The sequence below is a fragment of the Teleopsis dalmanni genome, chromosome 1 (assembly GCF_002237135.1).
Source record: "Teleopsis dalmanni isolate 2A chromosome 1, ASM223713v2, whole genome shotgun sequence".
NCBI lineage: Eukaryota > Metazoa > Arthropoda > Insecta > Diptera > Diopsidae > Teleopsis > Teleopsis dalmanni.
In genome coordinates, this window is record NC_051846.1 from 6930958 (window position 1) to 6952920 (window position 21963).

At 30.0% G+C, this 21963-nt stretch overlaps 5 protein-coding genes across 10 annotated transcripts; 4 read left to right on the top strand and 1 right to left on the bottom strand.

Annotated features, from left to right (window-relative positions):
* Positions 1–603: 603 nt before the first annotated feature.
* LOC119672994 (FH1/FH2 domain-containing protein 3-like) lies at positions 604–21017 on the bottom strand (the record flags this gene model as incomplete). 5 transcript variants are annotated; one of them, XM_038084186.1, is given in 14 exon segments in its annotated part: positions 604–688; positions 2901–2982; positions 3640–3866; positions 3928–4167; positions 4231–4550; positions 5741–5896; positions 5968–6090; positions 6167–6382; positions 8507–8653; positions 10145–10484; positions 18831–19023; positions 19295–20284; positions 20512–20646; positions 20776–21017. In XM_038084186.1, coding segments are annotated over 13 exon segments (3385 nt in total), but the record flags the coding sequence as incomplete, so codon positions are not given.
* On the top strand, positions 10711–11593 carry LOC119672996 (acyl-CoA-binding protein-like). Of its 2 annotated transcripts, none has more exons than XM_038084190.1 (3): positions 10711–10742; positions 11121–11165; positions 11268–11593. In XM_038084190.1, exons 2-3 carry the CDS (start codon positions 11145–11147, stop codon positions 11511–11513), a joined length of 267 nt encoding a protein of 88 aa, XP_037940118.1. In that variant the 5' UTR covers positions 10711–10742; positions 11121–11144; the 3' UTR covers positions 11514–11593. The 2 variants fall into 2 exon arrangements, with proteins under 2 accessions (XP_037940118.1, XP_037940119.1); XM_038084191.1 differs by lacking the exon at positions 10711–10742 and adding an exon at positions 10783–10840.
* On the top strand, positions 15937–16387 carry LOC119672998 (acyl-CoA-binding protein-like). The gene is made up of 2 exons (XM_038084193.1): positions 15937–16001; positions 16084–16387. Exons 1-2 carry the CDS (start codon positions 15996–15998, stop codon positions 16327–16329), a joined length of 252 nt encoding a protein of 83 aa, XP_037940121.1. The 5' UTR covers positions 15937–15995; the 3' UTR covers positions 16330–16387.
* Positions 17062–17564, top strand: LOC119672997 (acyl-CoA-binding protein homolog). The gene is made up of 2 exons (XM_038084192.1): positions 17062–17167; positions 17253–17564. The coding sequence occupies exons 1-2, from the start codon at positions 17162–17164 to the stop codon at positions 17496–17498; spliced, it is 252 nt and encodes an 83-aa protein (XP_037940120.1). The 5' UTR covers positions 17062–17161; the 3' UTR covers positions 17499–17564.
* A 485-nt stretch (positions 21018–21502) lies between the features above and the next one.
* Positions 21503–21952, top strand: LOC119669664 (acyl-CoA-binding protein homolog; the record flags this gene model as incomplete). The annotated part of the gene is given in 2 exon segments (XM_038079693.1): positions 21503–21811; positions 21897–21952. Coding segments are annotated over 2 exon segments (62 nt in total), but the record flags the coding sequence as incomplete, so codon positions are not given.
* Positions 21953–21963: the final 11 nt, after the last annotated feature.

Consider the following 21963-nt stretch of genomic DNA (forward strand, 5'->3'; position numbering starts at 1 on the left):
AGTTATGTGTTTATAGTATATATAGATTTTTGTATAATAAATATTACTTTTTTAATTTATTACAGTATGTATCAGAATTTTGATATTACCTAATTATATTAAAAACAATTTAAAACATTTATTATTTTTTAATCTTCGTTATAAAGTTGGTTGTTCAATCCAATCTTAATAGAATATAAAGATTGATAAACAATGTCTAATACAAATAATTATTATTAAATTATAATACATAAGAATTAAAAACAAAGCTATAACTTAAAAAATAATACTTTACAATAATTAATTTATATTTATCTAAAATTTGCTTTTATCGTGATTTTCTTTTTTTTAATAATTTTAAACTAAATTTTTCTTTGTTATTAGAAAACAAAACATTTTATATATATAGATATGGGATTTCACTATAAAATAGCTACTTTTTCGTAAGGCTCAATTCTTCACAGTTTTAATGAATTCTATAAAGTCGCTAAATGGCATGAAGCACATTTTTTGTTTGGTGTCCCTGTTGTTCACTGGTATCAGCTGAGATCGTCTTGGAGTCGAATCGTCAATAGTTTATAGTTTATAATTTTTAGTTTTTTTTTACCCTCGTCAGTCTACGATTTTGACAAATACTAATAAGTTTTAATTAAAGCTGCTACGTGTTGTTTCTCTTCCTCAGTCAAACCATTTTTGAGAGTGCGACGCACTAAAAAAGTAAATTAATGTTATTAATAAGGTTTTTTTTAACTTCATATAAAAACAAATTCAAGAAAAATTTATTAGTTACAAAAATCAAAATTCAGTTTTCTTCTTTGCATGCTTAAATGATTAGAAATCGTTTGTTTATTAGGCAGAATATGAACTTATAAATAATATAGTATAAAAGTATAGATGAAAGGATATACAATGACAACAACAAATGCCAAAAAGCAGATATACTTATATATATAGATATGTAATGTTTTTGCAAAGCACTAGTGATAATATAAGCTACTATATATAACGAACTATATTCGAAACTTATTGTTATTTTTTATATATTTATTATATTTTATTTTTTACTTTAACATCCGTTTTGGCGAAAGAACCTAATTGCTTAATATATACTATTATTTTCAATATAAAACTAAGGGAGAAAATCTGACTGGATAAGATCTAGACACTATAGTCTAATATATTTATACGAACAAACAAACATATATATGTTCACAAGTAAAAGGTATCAATTATAATAAACATTTAGTAATATGCAAAAAAAAATTATATAGATATATTCAATACTCGTTATGAGAGATCATTTGCATGGGATCGATCAACAGTGATAAGCTTCAGCAAGGCAATAATCCAGATTCCTGACTGTAATAACTGTTTGTGCATCGAGTGTAAGAAGCAGATTCAGAAAAACAATATATAAGTATAACGTAACAGATCCTAAAACTAATGTCTTTCCAGAACGAGTTCTAATATCCAATACTATCACCTACCCTACCCTCCGCTGGTGTAGTATTTTTTAGGAATAACCACTTCGAGATTCCAGTTTCATAACAACCAGATTTTTAACAGTTCTCTACCTAATATCTCCAGGAAAGAGTGACATTTTTCCTAAACAGTAAGAACTGTTTTATTCCAATTGATATTAGGATACAGTCTTACTGCTAGACTGTTATTTAATACGCATAAATGCATCAACTTCCAATCAGTGCTCAAACTGCTGCCCTAATTTCATAAAGTCGGCCTTCTTTTCGCATATCCCAATGCACACCAATTCGAAGCCTATTGATCTGTAGCTGTGCTTCATTCAAGCAGCTAAGTTCTCTACCCTAAATCAGGAAATGTCACCTATTCAAAATTCGATCTTGATCCCAAACAAGTTCTTATCCTTTTCACACTTTCTCTACCCAATCATATCCTTATCCATGTATTCGCATTTATTATTCTATTATTCTATTATCCATGTATTCTACATTTATTGGGTTATATCAACAAAAACAATCGCACTCTATCCCTCTTTCCTCTAACGTCTCATATATTTTCTTACTCCAGAATGTTAAATCATAAGGTAATATCTGTCTTGTTTGCACTTACACTTGATCATCAAAGACGATTAGGTGCCGATGGCTTTTAAATCAATTTAAATACCTTATATTCCTTTACATAATAGCAAATATATTTTTCATCACTGAAAACAAATACACAATCACTACTACATATAACTCCCATATGGTCGCTATTTACTAATAAATTAACTTACAATCAATATCGAATCAAAATATTACAGTTCAAATGTGATGGATTACGGAGAAAGTTTCTGAAATAAAAGGTTTAATGGAGAAAAATAATATTCATATCGCAGCTATAAATGAAACTAAGCTCAGAAGTTTACTAAAAAGAGATGTTATATTAAGACCCTTAGGGTAATGTAGTGGACCTATTTGCAATTAAGCTTAATATTCAGATTAATCTTTGGTCTTTAACTAACTTACTTGTGGTCAGTTTTAATCATTATTGAAACGTTATGCTTTTGTTTTTAGTTTAATATCTAAGTCATATAACTAAATTTTTAATACAATCATATAAAATTTTCGCAGACAAAAGTCATTTCTTTTTGAAAAGAACATATATGCATTAGTCGGATGGCTTATGATTATGTTAGGAGAGTGGATTTGAAGAAGTAGTTAGTTACATTTGACATAAGAAAGTATACGATATGTATATGTGTAAAATATTATACAGAAAAATATATACATAAAAAGATCTACACATTATTTTTAAAATTAATGTTAAGAACAGAAAAAAAATATACGAAAAAAAAAATAAAACACTTAAAATTTCGGACATGCTGCTTTGTCGGAAAAAAAAAATTTAAAAAATAACAAAAAAAAAAAGAAAAAACAAATAAATTATAAGATTTAACTAACCAAAACTCCCTAAAATGGTAACGCGTTTACGGCGACGGTGCCCTTTCAACAGTGAATCCTTCCCTGGTACGCGACCTCTTGACTTTTGATATCAGAATTTGAACGATTGATTTTGAGTTTTGATTAAATTGATGATGATGACGAAGTTAATTAAATGGAAAATATTAATTTAATTAAAAATATTAATTAAGGACCAGATTTATACAAAATACAAAAAATAAAAAAAAAAAATCCAGTAAAAAAATGTGCGAAAAAAATACATATAATAGCGAATCATAGTGATATTAGTGTTTTTTTAAGCAAAATGTGAAAGCGTTTTTAATTAAAAAAAATTATTTAATTTAAAAACATCGAAACCTAAACCACCAATTAATTTATCCACAATATTATAGTGTTAATAAGATATACAAGAGTATTTGGAATATTAGCGAATTTAACAAAAAAAAAATATACATAAATTTGAAAAAATATATTAAATTTTGGAAGACTATATAGAAAAGCATGTATGTATGTGTGTGTGTGTGGGTGTGTGGGTGTGTGTTTTATGACTTTATGTGGTTTAACCCTTCTTGTACTTTAAAGTTGCCATATAGCACATATGTACGTTTGTATAGTTCATAAGTGGTTATATGCTATTTTAAAATAAAATAATTTGTTTATATTTTTATTGGTACATGTGTTTGCAGTTATCTAGAGTAACACCTAAACCTATGGAAACGACTTCAAACTGCAAACTTACGTGATTTGCGATCTGCATGACGTGTACGTTTACGTTCACGCGGTGTTGTTCGTGTGCCAGGTGCTTTGGTTGCAGTCTTAACTAAAGATTCTAGTATTTCATCATCGCCGTCTGTGTAATTCTCATCTGTAAATTGTGACATGCAAGAACGTAAATTGTCAGCACGTTTACGACGCCACGTTAATGTACCATCTGCGGTATCTGCACTTGGTGTACCCAATAAAGTTCTAAAATATATTCATTTATTATATATTCACAGTTTTATATTTATTTTAAATAAAAAATTACTTAAGTTCTGCATCAGCACGATCTTCTTTGGTTTTAAACTTGGCTATATCGATTATCATCTTGCCACGCGTTTTATTTCTCTCTCGATGATTGGCTTTCTTTTCGATTTGTTGCTGTACTCGTTCCCTTGTGGTGCGATATTCCAACGCGAATTCAGATACAATACGACAAAATTCATTTGGTTTCGATTCTGATACACTATGTTGTGGCACACCAAGCCACAATAGGAACTTGCGATATCTAAAGCGATATATGATGATGACTTTAGCTTGAATAATTTTATTTGTAAGTATTATTTCTCACCTATTGATAATTCGGCGATGCACAATTTGCAGGATTATAATACGCTCTGCACAATCAGCTAAAAAGTCAACTAACTTTTGTTGCAATTGCGGTGGACAGTCGTGTTTTGAGATAAGTTTCAATCTGTCCCAAGAAGCTTTACATTCCATTTCTAATTGATTTAGATTATATGCTAATTCTGTAAAATCTGCTTTCGAGGCACGTGTAATCGGTCCAATTTCAGAGTAAAGGTCTGTAGTTTCATTGCCTGATTCCATGACCATGTGACACAAATGATGAAGCAATGAATGCTTTTGCACTGTATCTTTAACTTCAGGTACCTGGAAGAGAATATAATTATAATATAATTGTAATGAATGAATATAATTTCATAGTTTTGAAAACATTTAACAAAAAACCATTTTATTGTAATAGGAAATACATGGGGGAAACTGCAAGATTAAAGTCAATAACTTCAACTCTATGTTCTTATATTGAGTGTAAGTCGTGTAAATGCGCTAAAGAAGTTGTTTAAAGGCTACCAACATGTTCAGTAGAGCTATCCTCCCAATATCCCTTATTTCATATCATGTATATATCGGCATCTATTGCAATAGAACATAAATCAGTGACGTCGAATACCAAGGAGGAATAACAGCCCTTCTGCAATTACAACAAAGCAAGCTTTAACAGGCTTATATCTAATATCTCCTAAAAGGAGTGACACTTTTCTCGTGCATTAAGAATGTCTTAGCCCAATTAAGACAAGTATATTGTCATATGTCAAACAGTTACTTGTCATACATTAATGCGTCAATTACCATTGTGTGACCTTAATGCAGCTTGCCCCTACCCTGAATAATATCATCCATCTCTTTTCATGTCTTAATGTAAATAATAATTTGAACAGTTGATTTGTGATGAAGTCTTGACTCCGATTAGTTTCAATTATAATTATCTACTTTTTTTCCAAACAACCTCCCATTTGACACTTCCTTTTCTCAATCATATCCTAATCTATATATTCGCATGTGTATTTTCCTTTATGTTATATGCCATATTGATCTCTACGTCCTGTTGCGTTATAATTGAGATGCATAAGTAGTTTCGAACTTTGGAACAAGATCAAGGAACCACCGATTCCGTGAAGAAATTCACTTTTGAGAGAGGTCTCCTAAAAACACTACCTGACACGCGTTTAGATGTAATCAACACAGATACGAACATGCAGAACGTTTCAACTATAGACAATAAACTAGTCCACAAATAACATCAAATGTAAAGCACGAAGTTAAGTAGGATATAAGAGTTCAATGGAATATCCATACTTTAATAGAAGGTAAGGATAACATAAGAAAAAAATATTATTACTCATCTAAAGTTATAGATTGGCAAAGATAGAGATGTTATACAAATTATTTTCAAAGTAATATAAAAGTTTTAATGGAGAGATTGAAAGGTTTTCACAAAGAAACTGAAGAAGGTAATGCGTTAACCGTTAAATAAAATATACTACAAGTGATATACTTACTTTTAATAAATATTCAATTTGGAAACCTTTAACTGGTGTACCATTCAAAAATATTCCCACCGATAGTAAAGTGGATAGAATACATTTGAAGGTGCGATTACTGCGTAAAATTTCTATGCCTTGTTTTAGATCCATAAGAGGTTCAGCAATTTCTTTCTATAATATAGAAGCAATATATATATATTTAATATTTAATATAAACATAATATTTCAAACACTATACTTACCTCACTATTATCAAAATCCAAGCGGAAAGCCCATAATTTAAGGCGTGCTCCCAATTCAGATATTGTAGCTAAAGTTAACAAAAACTGCTCAGCACTGCCCAATGGTAGCTCTGGATTGGCTAACTGCAAATTTAAAGTAATTTACATAAATTATTTCATTTTTCTTTAATATGACTATATAAGTATATATGGTAATTACTTGCGCTTCTTGTATTTTGCACCGTTCCTCATCGGTAGGTAGCATATTTAATAACTTATCGATACCTTCTCTGGTTACTACCGTAACATCCATTTTCAGGATCGCTGCTTTGATAGCACGTGGTGGTGGCAATTTTGTAATTGCAATGTTTATCGCATTTGAACGCTTATGGTCCAACACAATAATCTCCTTGCTCTTATTTATTTCATGTTGTTTCTGAATTAAATAAATTTGAAATGTTAATATTTTCCGTTTAACTAAAGTTTTTCACCTAATTGAATGTAAAATAATAAAGAAAAATAAATAAATAGAAGAAGCTTTACACCACAACCGAAATTTGTGCAATAAATAATATAGTATGATAAAATATTTCTTAATATACACTATTATTATTAAAAATAAAATAGTGGTATTCACGATCTTGTGTAATAAGCTGGGTAACCGAGTCACATAGCACAGTGCAAAGCAGAAACTACAATGAACAACTCGAGTAAATGTGTTGAAGCGGGTTCTGTATACCATTCTAGTATTATGTAGTATTTTCTGTGTGGAACCAAACTTTCAAATCTTAAAAGAAATCATACTTAAAAATATATACTGCATTTTTAATAAAAGGTTGAATTCGTTGTTAAAGTCTATTTTCAATTATTAAATATTTAGAAAAATTCCGATGAGGTTTAGCTACTGCGACTTCCGCAACAAACCTCTCTATCTCCCTAATCAATTAAACGAATAATATCGGAAATTGAAAATTGGATGCAATATATCTTTTGTTATTATAAAACGTAACGTGAAGTAGAAAACATAATAAAAGTGGTGGGTTTTCACAAAACAGAGATGGAAGATTGTACATTCAGAGTTCAGAAGCACAAACCAATTTGAGTCCAATTGATGTTTGACTACGTCCCATTGAAGTGATTAGGTGTCGCCGTCTTTATTCATTTTACCTTCAATTTAAATCCCACCCATTCTTAATGCACTCTTGTTTCCAAACAATCCTCTTTATTTTCACAGTTTTCTTTACCCAACCATATTCTGCCATTCATTCACCATTCATGATATCTGACATATAGATCTCTATGGGGTACTACATTGTACATGGACAGTGTTTATCAGGAAAATGTAAGAGAAGCACCAAAATGGGTTTACATAATTTAAATGTGGAAACAAATAGCAGTTAACAATTAACTTTGATATGAAACTGACGTCTTGCCATAGAAATGGTTCCTAAACTAAATAGGTCATGTACAATTCTTACTATATAGAGATTACTTTCTCCGTAATATCGCGTTGAACTTTGTTGAAAAGTAAGTTGCAATTCATCCAGAATCTTAAGAAAAATGTTGAATCTGTGATAAGCTCAAATAAGCCATCACTGTTATTCGATTTTATGTACTTATATTTATTTGACGTTATACGATCCAATATATTCAAGACATTCTTTTACTGGTTAATATATCTTATAGAAGATTATTTATGTTAACATTTTTATGATTTAAATCCAATATATAATTTCATGCTAAAGAACCCATTATTTTCAACGAAGTACCAAGCTAACCGCTATTATCGAATCAGGTGCAATGCATTCGGGGTGTGGAGAAAGATGTTTCATCTGTGAGGAGCGCAAATAATCTTCAATGGTTTTATATAAATGAAAAAAAATATACTTAGTCTGTGGAACAAATTGTGTATATTTGTGTATTTTAGTGACAAAACATAATGTACAATAGACACATATATAAGATGCAATAAACAAATTGGTAATTAAATAAACAAATTTTAATAAATTAAAAGAAGTACGGATAAGTGACTAAAAGTACCAACACCACAAACCCAAAATTTATAATTAATTAAACAAAATGCACTCACCTCCTAATGGAGTGTAAAATCGTTATTTATATGTACGAATATTTTTGGTAGTTAAATTTTATTAATTGATTTTAAATGTAAATTATTATTTTTTTTTTTTTGAATTAAAAAGTTATACATATATCCATTTTAATCCGTTGAGAAGTTATTAATGTCGGTATCACCAATTGTTGACATAAAAGTCGCATACATAAATCAAGTACAAAAAAAAAAATATAAAAACGAGACAAGAATAATTATTTTTTAATTGTAAATTTAAAACATATTTTAGTCATTTCAATATATAAAAATTAAAATTATTTAAAAATTGTAGCCAATATTATTTAAAACATACATGAGAATATTAATTTACTGTTTAAAACAACCTTAATGGCCACAATTTTAGTATCATTAACTAAGTCTTATCTGTCTGTGCTATCCTGTATCTAAGTACACAGAGTTAATTCAATCAGTTATACTTTCTAATCTTACCTTAGACATAAGATCCTTTGCTCTGGATTCGAATAGATGTTCTAGTTTTTGTGTATCAACTTGTGCAGCCGGCAACTCATCCCAAATAGTTTTTCCAATAAGATTTGATACCATATCCTCTCGCACTTCTTTCCAAAATAATTTGACCTAAAGGTAATGAGTAAGTATGAATTATAATGAATTATAATAATAAAATTAAAAAAATATTTGGAGTAACTACTCTTTGCTGCAATAGTGTTGAATGTGGAAATCTTAAGAAAATACCCAGCCTACTTTCAACGAAGCGAGAAGGCACTGTTGTAATAATCGGATTTTGTGTATCAGAAACTTATATCGAAATAAATCTATTGACTAAACAAGAGATGCTACATATATTCATATCCATTTGAAAGGAATGAACAATGATGCAATTAAATGGTAAATATATTCTATATACTGTAACCTTCTTGCACCATCGTTAACAACAATAAAATATTGCAAAGCTGAATTTAAATGTGGTCAAACTAGTGTTTTTGATGAAGAGCATCCGGGTCGTTCAAAAGAGGTCACAACTGAAAAAAATATTGAAAAAATCCAAGATATTGTGTTGGATGATCCAAAACTTAAATTGCGTGGGATAGCAGAGATGACAAACACATCATATGAACATGCAACGAATATTTTACATAAATATTTGGGTATGGAAAAGCTTTCGGCAAGATGAGTGACGCGATTGACCAAAAACGACAACGACTTCGTCATTAAAAATATTGTGACTGTGAGCATTGAGTAGTGACAATTGATGAAACATAAATCCATTACTTCACACCTGAGGGAAACAACAAGCCAGTTAACGAGCCCAGGGGAAGTGCTCCCCAGTATCCACGAACTCAACAATCTGATGGAAAAGTTTTGACTTCTGTATTTTGGGATTCAAAATTCAAATGGAATAATTTTCATAGACTATTTGGAAAAAGGAAAACCGATAACATCCGATTACTATTACATATTATTGGATCCATTGAATGAGGAAATCAAAGAAGCTCAAAGAAGACCATATTTGTCGAAGAAGAAACATTTTGTTTTTGCAGGATAACGCACCCATTAACACGTCAATGAAAACCATGGCAAAACTAAAAAAATTACGGTATGCATTGCTTCCTCATCTCACTCATATTCTCCAGATTTGACTCCCAGTGACAATTACCTATTTCCAAATTTAAAAAGATGGGTCTAGGGAAAGAGATTTACAACAAATAATAAAGTGGAATGGGAAACTGGCATATTTTTGAGGACTTGATTAATCGTATTATTTAAAAGGTATCCAAATGTTGAAGAATCGTTAACTCGGTATGTCGAGCTAAAACGGGACTATATTAAAACATAAAATATAATTTTCCAAAAAAAACGGGTTTTTATTACTTAGGCCGGGTATTTATTAATTCACCTAGTATTTATATTTATTTGATTATAAATTTGACTATAATGGCAACTGCATTTACCAAAATCTGTTAAAAGATTTGACTGTGGTGAATGTGTAATTTTACATTAAATATTAGTTTTATAGTTGTGGAAACATATGTGTTCCACACATATATAACACAATTGCACAAAAGTGTGGATATTGGATCTACAATCTACCTATTATTGATTACTTACTGTCTTTTTGTTTTTCTTTATTGTAGCACCAATATCTCCATTGACGGAACCATTAAGAGAACTGTTGACACTATTTGTTAGACTAGGTGGTGGATGTAACATATTTGCAGGCAACATTGGTGGTGGTACACCACTTATTGGTGGTGGAGGCGGTGGTATGCCACCACCTAAACCGCGTGGAGCTAATAAATCTTTTTCATCATCTGAATTTAGATCGGTAAAGTCGAGATCACAGAGATTAAGCGGACGCGTTCTATTCCTTACAAGCTCCTCCCAATGAAGTTCATTTTCTGACTTTTTATTTTCAGTTTTCTTGATATCATGATCCACGCTGGAAGAACTATAAATATTATAAAATAAAAGAATTGATAATTAATAATTTTTTTAAAATAATTTTTTTGAAAACTTTGTTTCTAGAACCGCTACTGATCGTAAATACAATCTTAATTTTGTACCCATACATTTAATTTGTGTTTAATTGCTTATTGTATCTTATCAAGTTATCAAGTTTGCAAAGTAAGTGACTATAAAGCGTACTTATCATTGCAAAACTGGCGGTAGTTTTGATATACCTATTGGTCGGTGTATATACATTGTGGTAGTTATAATTTTATACAAATACATATTATCTGATATATATACATATGTAAAAAATTTCTTTTCCACCGAAATACCTAACATAAAAGCATACTGGTGGTAATGTCCAACAGCTATAAAATATGTATATTTGAGTTTTCGTCAGCCTTTAAAATTCTAAGTATAAACTACTGACAGCATTGGAAACTTCTGATTATTTTTTTTTTTTTACTGCAGTTTTTTCTAGAATAAAACCGATAAGATTATTAATAAAATGATAATGCATTTGCAATTCCAAATAAACTGAAGATATTGTATTTGAAGAATATAGAAAAAATGCAACATATTATCTTTCGTAAAAACTCTAAAAATTATATCTTTCGGCTTATTTTCTTTTCAGTTATTTTCAATTAACTTAAAGAAAATGTCACGAGTAGATACAGATGTAAGTCTTATATTAATACAAGTAATGCATAAAGTTATTATTTAAACTTTAATCAAAATTGTTAAGATAATTTATTATATATGTAAATTAATTCTTTTTCAGTTCGATATTGCTTGCGAAAAAGTTAGGGCCTTCACCAAACGTCCCACCGATGATGAAATGTTAGCATTCTATGGACTCTACAAGCAGGCCACCGTAGGAGATTGCAATATCCCTGAACCCAGTGATGAAGATTTAACTGCCAAAGCAAAATGGAATGCATGGATTAGATACAAAGGTATAATCAAGCAGGTGGCCAAGACTGGTTATATTTTAACCCACAAGAAGTATGCCCCACAATATGCCTAAGGTTTACCATATATATTTTTAGTTCTTGACTGATTATGTAGTTAATTATGTATATGGTTATGTTAAACAAACAGTATTAAATAAACTAAATATTAAACTTAATAATAAAATTTTTTTATTTATGAATTTATTTAAATTAAATAACATAGTAATTTAATTATTATGTATTATATATTGCGGTAGCAACTTCTGAGGCTACCGGCTAATAAAATTATTATAATAAAATTAAATTAATTTTATTTAACTATATCCACTTACATGATGGAAATTGTCTACTATATCCTTGAGATTATACTGTCAATAATAACAAAAATTGATATGAATAATAATAGAATATATATTATTATTACCACGGTTAGAGATATATACTTTTGCTATATTTCAAAAATTACTCTCATGAGCAATGGGAACGTAATTATTTTTTCTTCGTTTATAAAAATTATTACGTATTTTACAATAAACATATTTTTTAAATTTATGTCATAAAATATTTTTAAATTTATTAAAAAACATTACTGACATTTCAATTTCTTGAGAAATATAAGTCCAGTAGTTCTTGGATTATTTTTCTAATTTTAATATATGTTCTATACTTTATTTGCAAATAGAGAAACTGAAAAGATGTAATTGAATAATTCATCCAGAAACAAGGTCACATGATCTTCACAGCACTTTACAATAGACTTATCTACTCTAAAAGAGATAAGTAATTTTGTGGTGACTTCTGACAATCAATTGCTAATATTATGGAATATTAAGATAAACAATTTGTGTTAACAGATTGAAACTGAGTTATGTTACTTACAGGGAATACGATATTACCAACCAAGCACCGGTTATTACAGAAATATAATTCTGCAGGAATGACTACACATCGGGATCATCTCATGAACCCTCATGAAATTCAGTAAAAACTATGTGCTCAGGCTATTCAGAATATTTCTCAAGAAAATTAATCGATTAGCTTAAATAATGTTAAAATCTCCTTATTTTGGCATTAGTTTATCACATCGCTAGCCAATTTTTATATAGTAACCTTGAATATTCATCGCGAAGAAGATGTGTGTTAGCTACATTTTAGACAATAACCTTGGAAATTCGGTTACATTATATATATTTTTGCAAAAGAGGATCGATTTTGAATTTTCGGGGTTATATATGGCATCCAAGAGCGAGATGTTGAAGTATATTATAAAATAAAGGGTACAGCTAACCCTAAGTTGTAGTACTAAATAGTGACAGTATTGAGTATTTCTCCTATTTACTGTAGGAGTAATACGAAACCATTTTTAATTAATTGAGGATCATTTAGAGATTTGATTTCAGACAGGTCAAGTGTTAGCTTCGCAATATATGAGTCGTTAAAGACCACATTCAAGTTCTTGCTTGTGATCTACCTATTGTATAATGTATAAGCTAGATGCGTATTTATACTAATATTGTTTATAAGACCGTCTATATGTGTACTTTTGAAGATAGTTCAGCTCGCGTGAATACAAACTTACATTTTTAGTCTCTCCAGGCACTATTATTTTATTATTTAAAATTATGTATAAGTCTATATTGATTTTAAGGCAATTTATGACCTTTATGGGCATTATGTAAAACAAAGTCAAGACTTCTGTTTATATTATGATATATTTAGGATTGAAAAGATTTTTTATTAATTTATAATTAAATTATTAACTAAAAAAATTCAAATAATTTATAGATAAAAAAAACAATTAACTATTTGTTCATTTTTTCATTAATGTATGCCAATTCAGTTTTAAGCACACGTTTTTGCAAAGTGAGATGCTTATTGAGTTCTTTATACAGATCCTCCTTTTCCAGGGGACGTTGTGAGTTTTGTTCTTCCCGAATCAACATTGAGAGATCTTGAGTTGATTTAATTATTACATTAAACTTTTCTTCTATATTTTTAATACTCATTTCAATATTTTCTATAGAATTTGATATCTTTTCAAGTAACTTTTCTTGATTCGAGTTATGTGGAATATCAGTCACCGAATTAGATTGCATATCAGTTTCATTTATAGATTGATTGTCTATTTCTTCATCTTCACTACTATTATTTGAAGAGGTTTCATTTATTTCCTCACGTTTATTTTCCCTACGACGTCTTTTATGTGCCATTCGACCCTTTCCACTACGTTTATTGAGTTTACGTTTTTTCTTCTTCTTTAAAGCAATTTTTTTCTTTTGGAACTAGATTAAAAATAAAGTAATTTAAGTTGATTGTTAAAAGAACAAACATGAAAAATACCAACATGATACGATAATAAACGCTTCCTATAGTTTGGATCTAATATATTAAATTCTTTCGTAATTTGCATCCAAGAACCTTGTAAAGCAGCTTTGGAATACATATCTTCAGCTATTAGCTTAGTATTTCTTATAAATTCTTGAAATTCGTTAAGATACTCGCTATTGACATTTCGAGATTTATTCAGATCTTCAGAACTGAAACAATATGTTTATTATTATTTTTTATATAAGGTTTATATAATTATGGGATTGAACGGAAAACGATCCAAATGTGATATAACATTATCTAGGCTAAATGATGACTTATTTTAACATTGTGAACGAACAATACAAAACATTCACCAAATAAAGTCATAATTTCTTTATATAGATATAGGTATATTTGACTTTTATTCAATCCACCATTTTTCAGTAAGAAGGATCTCTATATCTAAGAAGCATCTCTAAAGTACTAAAATCTATTCGAATTCAATTAATATTTGGCCACATATTGAGCAGATATAAAACTAACTATTTCGGACAAATGTCAGTAAGAGAATGACGCTCGAAGCGCCATACCTTTTTGATTCAGAAATTGTTCAATATATAAAAGCAAAAATTTGTCACCAAATCCTAATTGTCCTAATCATGATGCATGTCCAAATTGCAATACTATATCCCATGATGCAGAAGAGATCATTCATTTGAATGTTCCAGCACGTAGACAAATCTGAGTTTAGTTGAAGCAAAACTTAGCTGAGACCAGTGTATAACAAGTGCAAAATTTCATTGATCTGGGTTTCAGAACACCCAGAAGTATAAGGAAATGATTTTATTGATAGTTAGATTAGGATCAGAAGCAGCCTCAGCAGAGAAAGAAGTAGCGGTCTGATTAAATAAAAAAACTAATAATTAATCATTTTCTTAGAGTAACGGAAGATAAATAAAGGACTACAAAGGTTTGTGGAAAATCGTAACTATCATAACGAGGTTCCAATTTATCGAAAACAAACTATTTTATTGAGCAAAGCCAAGACTAAAAATGCTAAACTCACGGCGGTACTGACAGGTTACTGAACAGTGGATATCTGTTTTGAAAAATTGGATATTTCTTTCAAATTTAGGAGCTGCATTGGAGAAAAAGAAACAGGCACACATTTCCTTTGCAGATGACCCAGTCAAACTAATAGATTTTGCGGACATTACAATCTTAGATTTTCCAAAAATAATCTCCTTTATCAATCGTATACGTTTGGTTTTAAAACTTGGAACTTTATGGCGGGTTGTGTAGTAGCAGAACGACACTAATGGGTTAGTTAGATGAAAGAGGAAGTTTGGCAATTGTACCAAGCAACCAAGTGATACCTGCATCTATAACTATGGAGGAAAATTGTTGAACATTTATAATCCCGCATTTTTTTTATGTGTATTGAAACTACAGCTCTCTAAATAATGGGACATACACGCTTAATTATCCCACGATACATATAAATTTTAGTTCATAATAAATTTACGCATACTAACATAGTATGCGAATTATGCTTTCAGTTTACTGAGTCTATCCTAATAGCTGCTCTATTACAGCAACAACAATATAAAACCTTTATATGGTTTCAAAAACGGCTGGGTCTACGTCCCAGAGCCACTCGTCACCTATAACAACCTTCATACAATTTAAAATAATTGAATAATAAATGGCATAATGTTATTTTATTAATAGAACTTTATCTTTTATTGATGAAATTGAATCACCTTAATTTATTGAAATAAATATTGAAATAAAGTTTAATATTATTGAATATTGAAAAAAGCTTGGTCTACATAAACCAAGCATAAATTTATTATATTATCAGTTTTTTAACTATTACAGTAAATCAAATTTTATACTAAAACACAAAATTTATAGAAGAATTACACCCCATAAATTATAGATTTCTAAGTTGTTAATATACGATGAGTAAGATTATTATAAAGGAACCAATTATTTTAACAGCTAATCTACATTTGCTTGATATCTAAGTATAATTCAGTCTAAGGAAAATCCGATTATTGCAGTTTTGCACTTTTTATTGCATTTAATATAACAAAATCCAAACAATAATCGGTAAATGATAAGATTTATTTTTATTGAATAGGTTTTGGTAAGCACAGATTTCCGTACCGACTTTGCTATAAAAAGGAACTGAAATGAAGTAGAGAAGCATTAGAACAGCACTTCTATTACTACTAATAACAATGGATGTAAGTTCAAAATAGTTTTGTTAAAAAAAAAATTATTATAAAATTAGAACTGAAAATAAAAATAATTAATTTTTTACTACAGTTCCACACTGCTTGCGAGAAGGCTAAAGCTTTTACCAAGAAACCCACCGATTCTGAATTCTTGGAATTTTACGGTCTTTACAAACAAGCCACGGTTGGAGATTGCAACATTGGTAAGCCTAGCGCTATTGATCTAACGGCCAAAGCTAAATTTGACGCTTGGAACCAACATAAGGGCATGTCACAAGATGCTGCAAAGGCTGCCTATATTGGAGTCTATCAGAAATATGCACCCAAATATGCTTGAAGAATCAATTAGTAAGAAAGCTGTAAGAGGCTGCATTTCCTAATAAAATTTCTTATCCTTAGAATAAAGTTGGGACTAATGGTTTAGATATGCAAATTAAGTGTTCATCTTTGTTATTACATACATAAAAATATGTATTAAAAATATGTGTTAAATTAACTACAAAATAAATTGTACAAAAAAAAAACAGCAACTGCATTTCTTTATTACTATTAAATGTAATTAAACTATTAAGTAGCAAAATATATTAACAATTTTATAAGTGGCCAATAAATGCATCGTAAACATAAAATAAATTAATTTTTAATTAAATTAGCCGGCAACAAAGTTTCTTCTGGATATCGTCTATGATTACGCGTTAATGTACTTTGTGCTATTGATAGCAAATTTTCAGTTGAAAAAATAAATAAAAATAAAAACATTTATATTAATCTATATAGGCACAGCCATATGACTAACAATTCTGGACATTATATGCATTGTCACCAAATGTATATATGACATATTTATCTACATACATAAGAATAAAACTTTTTTAATCAATATTTGCCCACAATTTGTCAAAATTTCAGTTAGCACAGGTTCTGCTCTAATCATAAAATAGTAAATAATAATATTTCATATATATGGTAAAAACATATAAATCGATATCTTAAATAATGCATTAATATTGTCAGCCGTGCTAATACATTAACTTATCGAACAATTATCGCAGCTCTGATAAGTTTTATGACAGAATTTTGTCTTAACATTCATTTTTTCTGGTATAAAAGAGCGATTAGTAAAGTTTTCTAGCATTCATTGACTTCAAGTGGACCTAATTAAACACAACATGGACGTAAGTTACTTTAAGACTCTGCTCTACAAAACTGCACTGGTATTAACTTCTTCTTCTCTTCTTCCTTTCCGTTTTAATATAACAGTTCAGCACTGCATGCGAAAAAGCTAAGGCCTTCACCAAGCGCCCAACCGATGAAGAGTTCTTGGAATTCTATGGTCTCTTCAAACAAGCCACAGCTGGAGATATCAATGTTGATAAACCAGGTGCATTGGACTTGAAGGGCAAAGCTAAATGGGATGCATGGAACAAACACAAGGGCTTGTCACAAGATGCAGCCAAAGCCGCCTACATCGCAGTCTATAAGAAATACGCACCCAAATACGCTTAAATTTATACTTGTATGGATTAAATAAGTTATAGAACAAATTTAAAAATAAAAAAAATTCAAAAATAATAAGAGAAATTGTTTTTACTTTTACATTAAATAATAATTATTTTACAAACTGCGATGATACACAAAAATAATTGAAATTTAATTCAACTTTAGTGAAAAGTCGGAAAGGGTGTCTTAAGGGTTAACGAAGATGAACTCATAGACAGACATAAAGATGACAGTAGAAGGCTATGAAGAAAGGTTACAATACTACGTTGTTACTAAAGATTCACTATTAGCAAGATTTGATAGTCACAACGTAATAGTTGCTTTTTATTATATAAATTGGCTGTATATAATTCTACTATTGATACTAACTTAAGTTAAAAATTAATAAACGATTTAAATATGAGAGCATATGCTACTTTTTGATCAATTAGTCCGTACTTGATGAGTACAGCCAATTATTTTCTATATATAAATCTAACTATATTCTTATTAATTTGTAATCGTTTTTTATTTGGTGTTTAATTATCTTGATTATGAGAGGTATAAGATGAAAGAAAGAGATAGCACCTTGGCCCTACAGTAGTTGTGCTAAGAGATACCTATAACACGGTACTTAAAATTAAGATGGAATTAAATTTTTTTGCTCGAAGGTCACTGCCAGATTAATTTTAGAGGTGTCTACATAAAGTTCAGCAGAAAGTTATACGGTTGAAACCTCAGATCAGCCTTAATCGCGTCGAAGATCTAAATGAACCGATATACTTAAATACGAAGTGATTAAAATAATTATAAACTAATATAGCTATTAGTATAGGTTATATATATATAAGCTATATAAAATGTCATTACAAAATTGTGAGTGAATTCTTTCTTCGATGAGAAAAAACCTTTAGATAGTTTTTAAGTATAAGAGTAAAACCTCAGAAAACATAGGTTTTAGTGTAGTAACTACTATGATGATGTTATTTAAAAAATCCCTTTAGGAACTCTTAGTTGAAAAATTTTAAGAACAAACTATTTGACTATTAAAATTATATTAATTTGTTGCGGAAACATAAGTTTGATGGACTCAATTGATGGAGTCAATTAAATAACGCAACACAACAACAACGTATTTATTATAAATATTATTTATTGTTAAATTATTTAGTTTAATTTATATAATTCCAAGTAGATATGGATAATGCATTATAATATACTACCCATATCAAATTCTTTTAACTAGTTTCATGAATGGGGAGTTCATGAATAGTAGATAGTTCCATAACCTATCTACTGATTATATTCACTACGAAAGTTATCTACTAAACTTTCTTCATATATAAATTTTAAACTTACCGTGACATTTCACCTTTGCTTTTAGTTTTAGCTAAACCCTCTTTGGCTTTGTTTATAAGTCCTGACATATCTCCAACAATACGATTTTTCTCTTGTGTAGGACTTGTGGGCATATTGCTGAGTTTCTGTGTTAAGTCTTTCACGGTGTGATCCCGTTTTAATTGATTCAACACTTTTTGTTCGTCATCAGATTCTAAAGAAGATTCATAAACGTAAGTGGATAATACACATAAATATATACAATATAAAAATCTATATACATGTACATAATAAAAGTAACAACTGAACAGTAGAAGTTGTTGCTTTTATTAGATACTAACTACATCAGACATAACTCAGGTAGTATGCAAGTTTGTAACGCAAGAAGGAGGGGCGGTAATATGATCATTTTTGGCATAGTGTATGTGTGAATGAATAATAACTGCAGATTGGGCATTTTACAGAGCTTGCATTGTTAAGCTTACCTGATGGTGGCAACAAATTTTCTTGTTCCAATACAGCCTGACTATCAATTGACTTAGTAGATTCAAGTATTTGCTTACGTGGTAAAGTGAAACCAAACATTTCCATCGATGGTGGTGGCGGCGGTGGCGGTGGAGGAGGGGGTGGTGGTACCACACTCGCTGGAACAATATTTAAACATTGCAAATCTTCTGGAACAACTGGAACGACCGGAACTACCTCTATTTCTGCTATAGGTTGTGGAGGTACTTCAGCAGTAGGTGATTCTGCGAATACAGAATCATTTGAACCAGTGGGTGTAAGTGGACTTGTTGGACTTAACGATAAATCGTATTTATCGTCCACATTATCAATATTATTTATCACATTACTGTTAGTCTTATTATTGTTATTTGGTGTTGAGATTTGCGTAAAATCGAAACCGTTCAAAGCCTTCTTTGGACTTAGCACAGCTGCCAAAGCACTCTGTGCGCTTTGTAGCGTAGGGCTTTGATTCTGTATATGTAGATTCTTTGGTGTGCTCAACTGATTATAATAGTTGTTTAGACGATTAGCTTCACTTTCAAACTTCTTATATGATGTATTGTTATTGGGTTCCGGTTCGTGTCCGCGATGTATATTCTTCATAATACCATTGATCACAGTTGCGTTGCGTTCGATAAGCAGATTCTTCTTGGTCAAGAACTCGGGCGTTGCTTGCAATTTATTGTTGGCCTTATCGAAGCTGTTGTTGATAATGGAAATCGAGTTGCTGCCTTGTAGTTGTTTCGTAGGACTCATTAGGTTGTTGTTATTGTTGGAAATGTTATTATTTATGTTGTTAATGTGATTGTTGGAGATGTTGCACGTATTTTTGTTGGAACTGCTCATATTGTTAGTAGTAGCAATTGCTGTGACACTGGGGTAATTTGAGGTTGAGGTGGTTACATTTAATGATTCAGGTGGACTGTCGCTATTATTAATGGTTGCTGGTATGGCAGTAACGATTTGTCCTATTCGATTTGGCAGCATAAAAGCGCGTTTTGAACAAAAGCAAGAATTCAAAAAGCATCGCAATGTTTATATATATATATTTTTTTTTTTTGAATAATGTTAAATAGCACATATGACGTGTTATAGACAGGAGCACACAGAATAAAAGTTTGAAGAAAATAATTATATTAATTAATAAAATAAATAATTGATTGTTAGTTAATTTTGAATAAGAAGAAAAACTTACCAAGTTCACGTTTTTCTAGTGCTGCCAATATACCGTTTGCAGCGGCTTCCTGTTGCTCTCTAAGGAAACTTTTATGCCTTTCAGCGCGTTCACGTCTGCGACGTAAACCAGGTGTAACACCAGCACTATCCAAACCTATTAATAATAAAATATGATTATTGATTATGATTATTTTTTTTTAACAAAATGACAAGTACTTGTATTTGACATTTGTTTGAGATATAAAAAAAAATTGTTTATTCGAAAAATGATTTTTAGACTTACTTTTCCTATCCAAAACTAAACCATTGCTCACTTCAGTCGAATTTGTTGAACCAGAACTATCTTCATCCAGAACGCCATGCGTATTCATTTTCTTTGGTGATTGTATCACAGCTGGATTTGCACCTGTGCTATGTCGTCTTGACTTCCGCCTCTCCGCAGTATCGGTGCCCTGACGATATCTTTGAGTTTTGCGTACAGAATTATCAGGCAAACGTATGCCATCGGATTCACCATCTTCAAATCTGGTAGATGACATTAATAAGAAATATTTATTATAGCATTTATTATAATTTTAAGCGAATTTTATTATAAAACTGATTTTAATAAAAACTTTTGACTTTAAACTTCATTACAAATCAACCGGTTGTAATTTTAATTTGCTGAATATTTTCAAGAAGCAGCACAAGAAATAAGTGCTATGCTGCCAGATCATTAAATTTTCAAATTTCGTTTGTAATATATTGAATTGCTAAGATTATAAGATTATAAAACTTATATTAGAAAAGGTAAGATGGGATATATCTTAGAAAATTGTTATCGCTTGAAATGTATCAACTTGTAGGTAGACATGAGCATAGTTATTATATAGCCCAGTTTAAATAATCAAAGTAATGAAGTAACAATACTGCCGAAAACTATGATTTAACAGCGCAACTGAGTTTAATGTCAAAAAAGAATATGTTAATGAATCTATTAATATTCTAAGATTTTAAAACATAGAAATTCATGTTTTAATCGAATAGAAATCGTAATTCACAATTTCCCAAAATTTCAGTTAGCGCAGGTTCTGCTCTAATCATAAAATAGTGAAAAATAACAATTCATATATAAAAACATATAAATCGATATCTTAAATAATGCATTAATATTGTCAGCCGTGCTAATACATTAACTTATCGAACAATTATCGCAGCTCTGATAAGTTTTATGACAGAATTTTGTCTTAACATTTATTTTTTCTGGTATAAAAGAGCGATTAGTAAAGTTTTCTAGCATTCATTGACTTCAAGTGGACCTAATTAAACACAACATGGACGTAAGTTACTTTAAGCCTTTGCTCTACAAAACTGCACTGGTATTAACATCTTCTTCTCTTCTTCCTTTCCGTTTTAACATAACAGTTCAGCACTGCATGCGAAAAAGCTAAGGCCTTCACCAAGCGCCCAACCGATGAAGAATTCTTGGAAT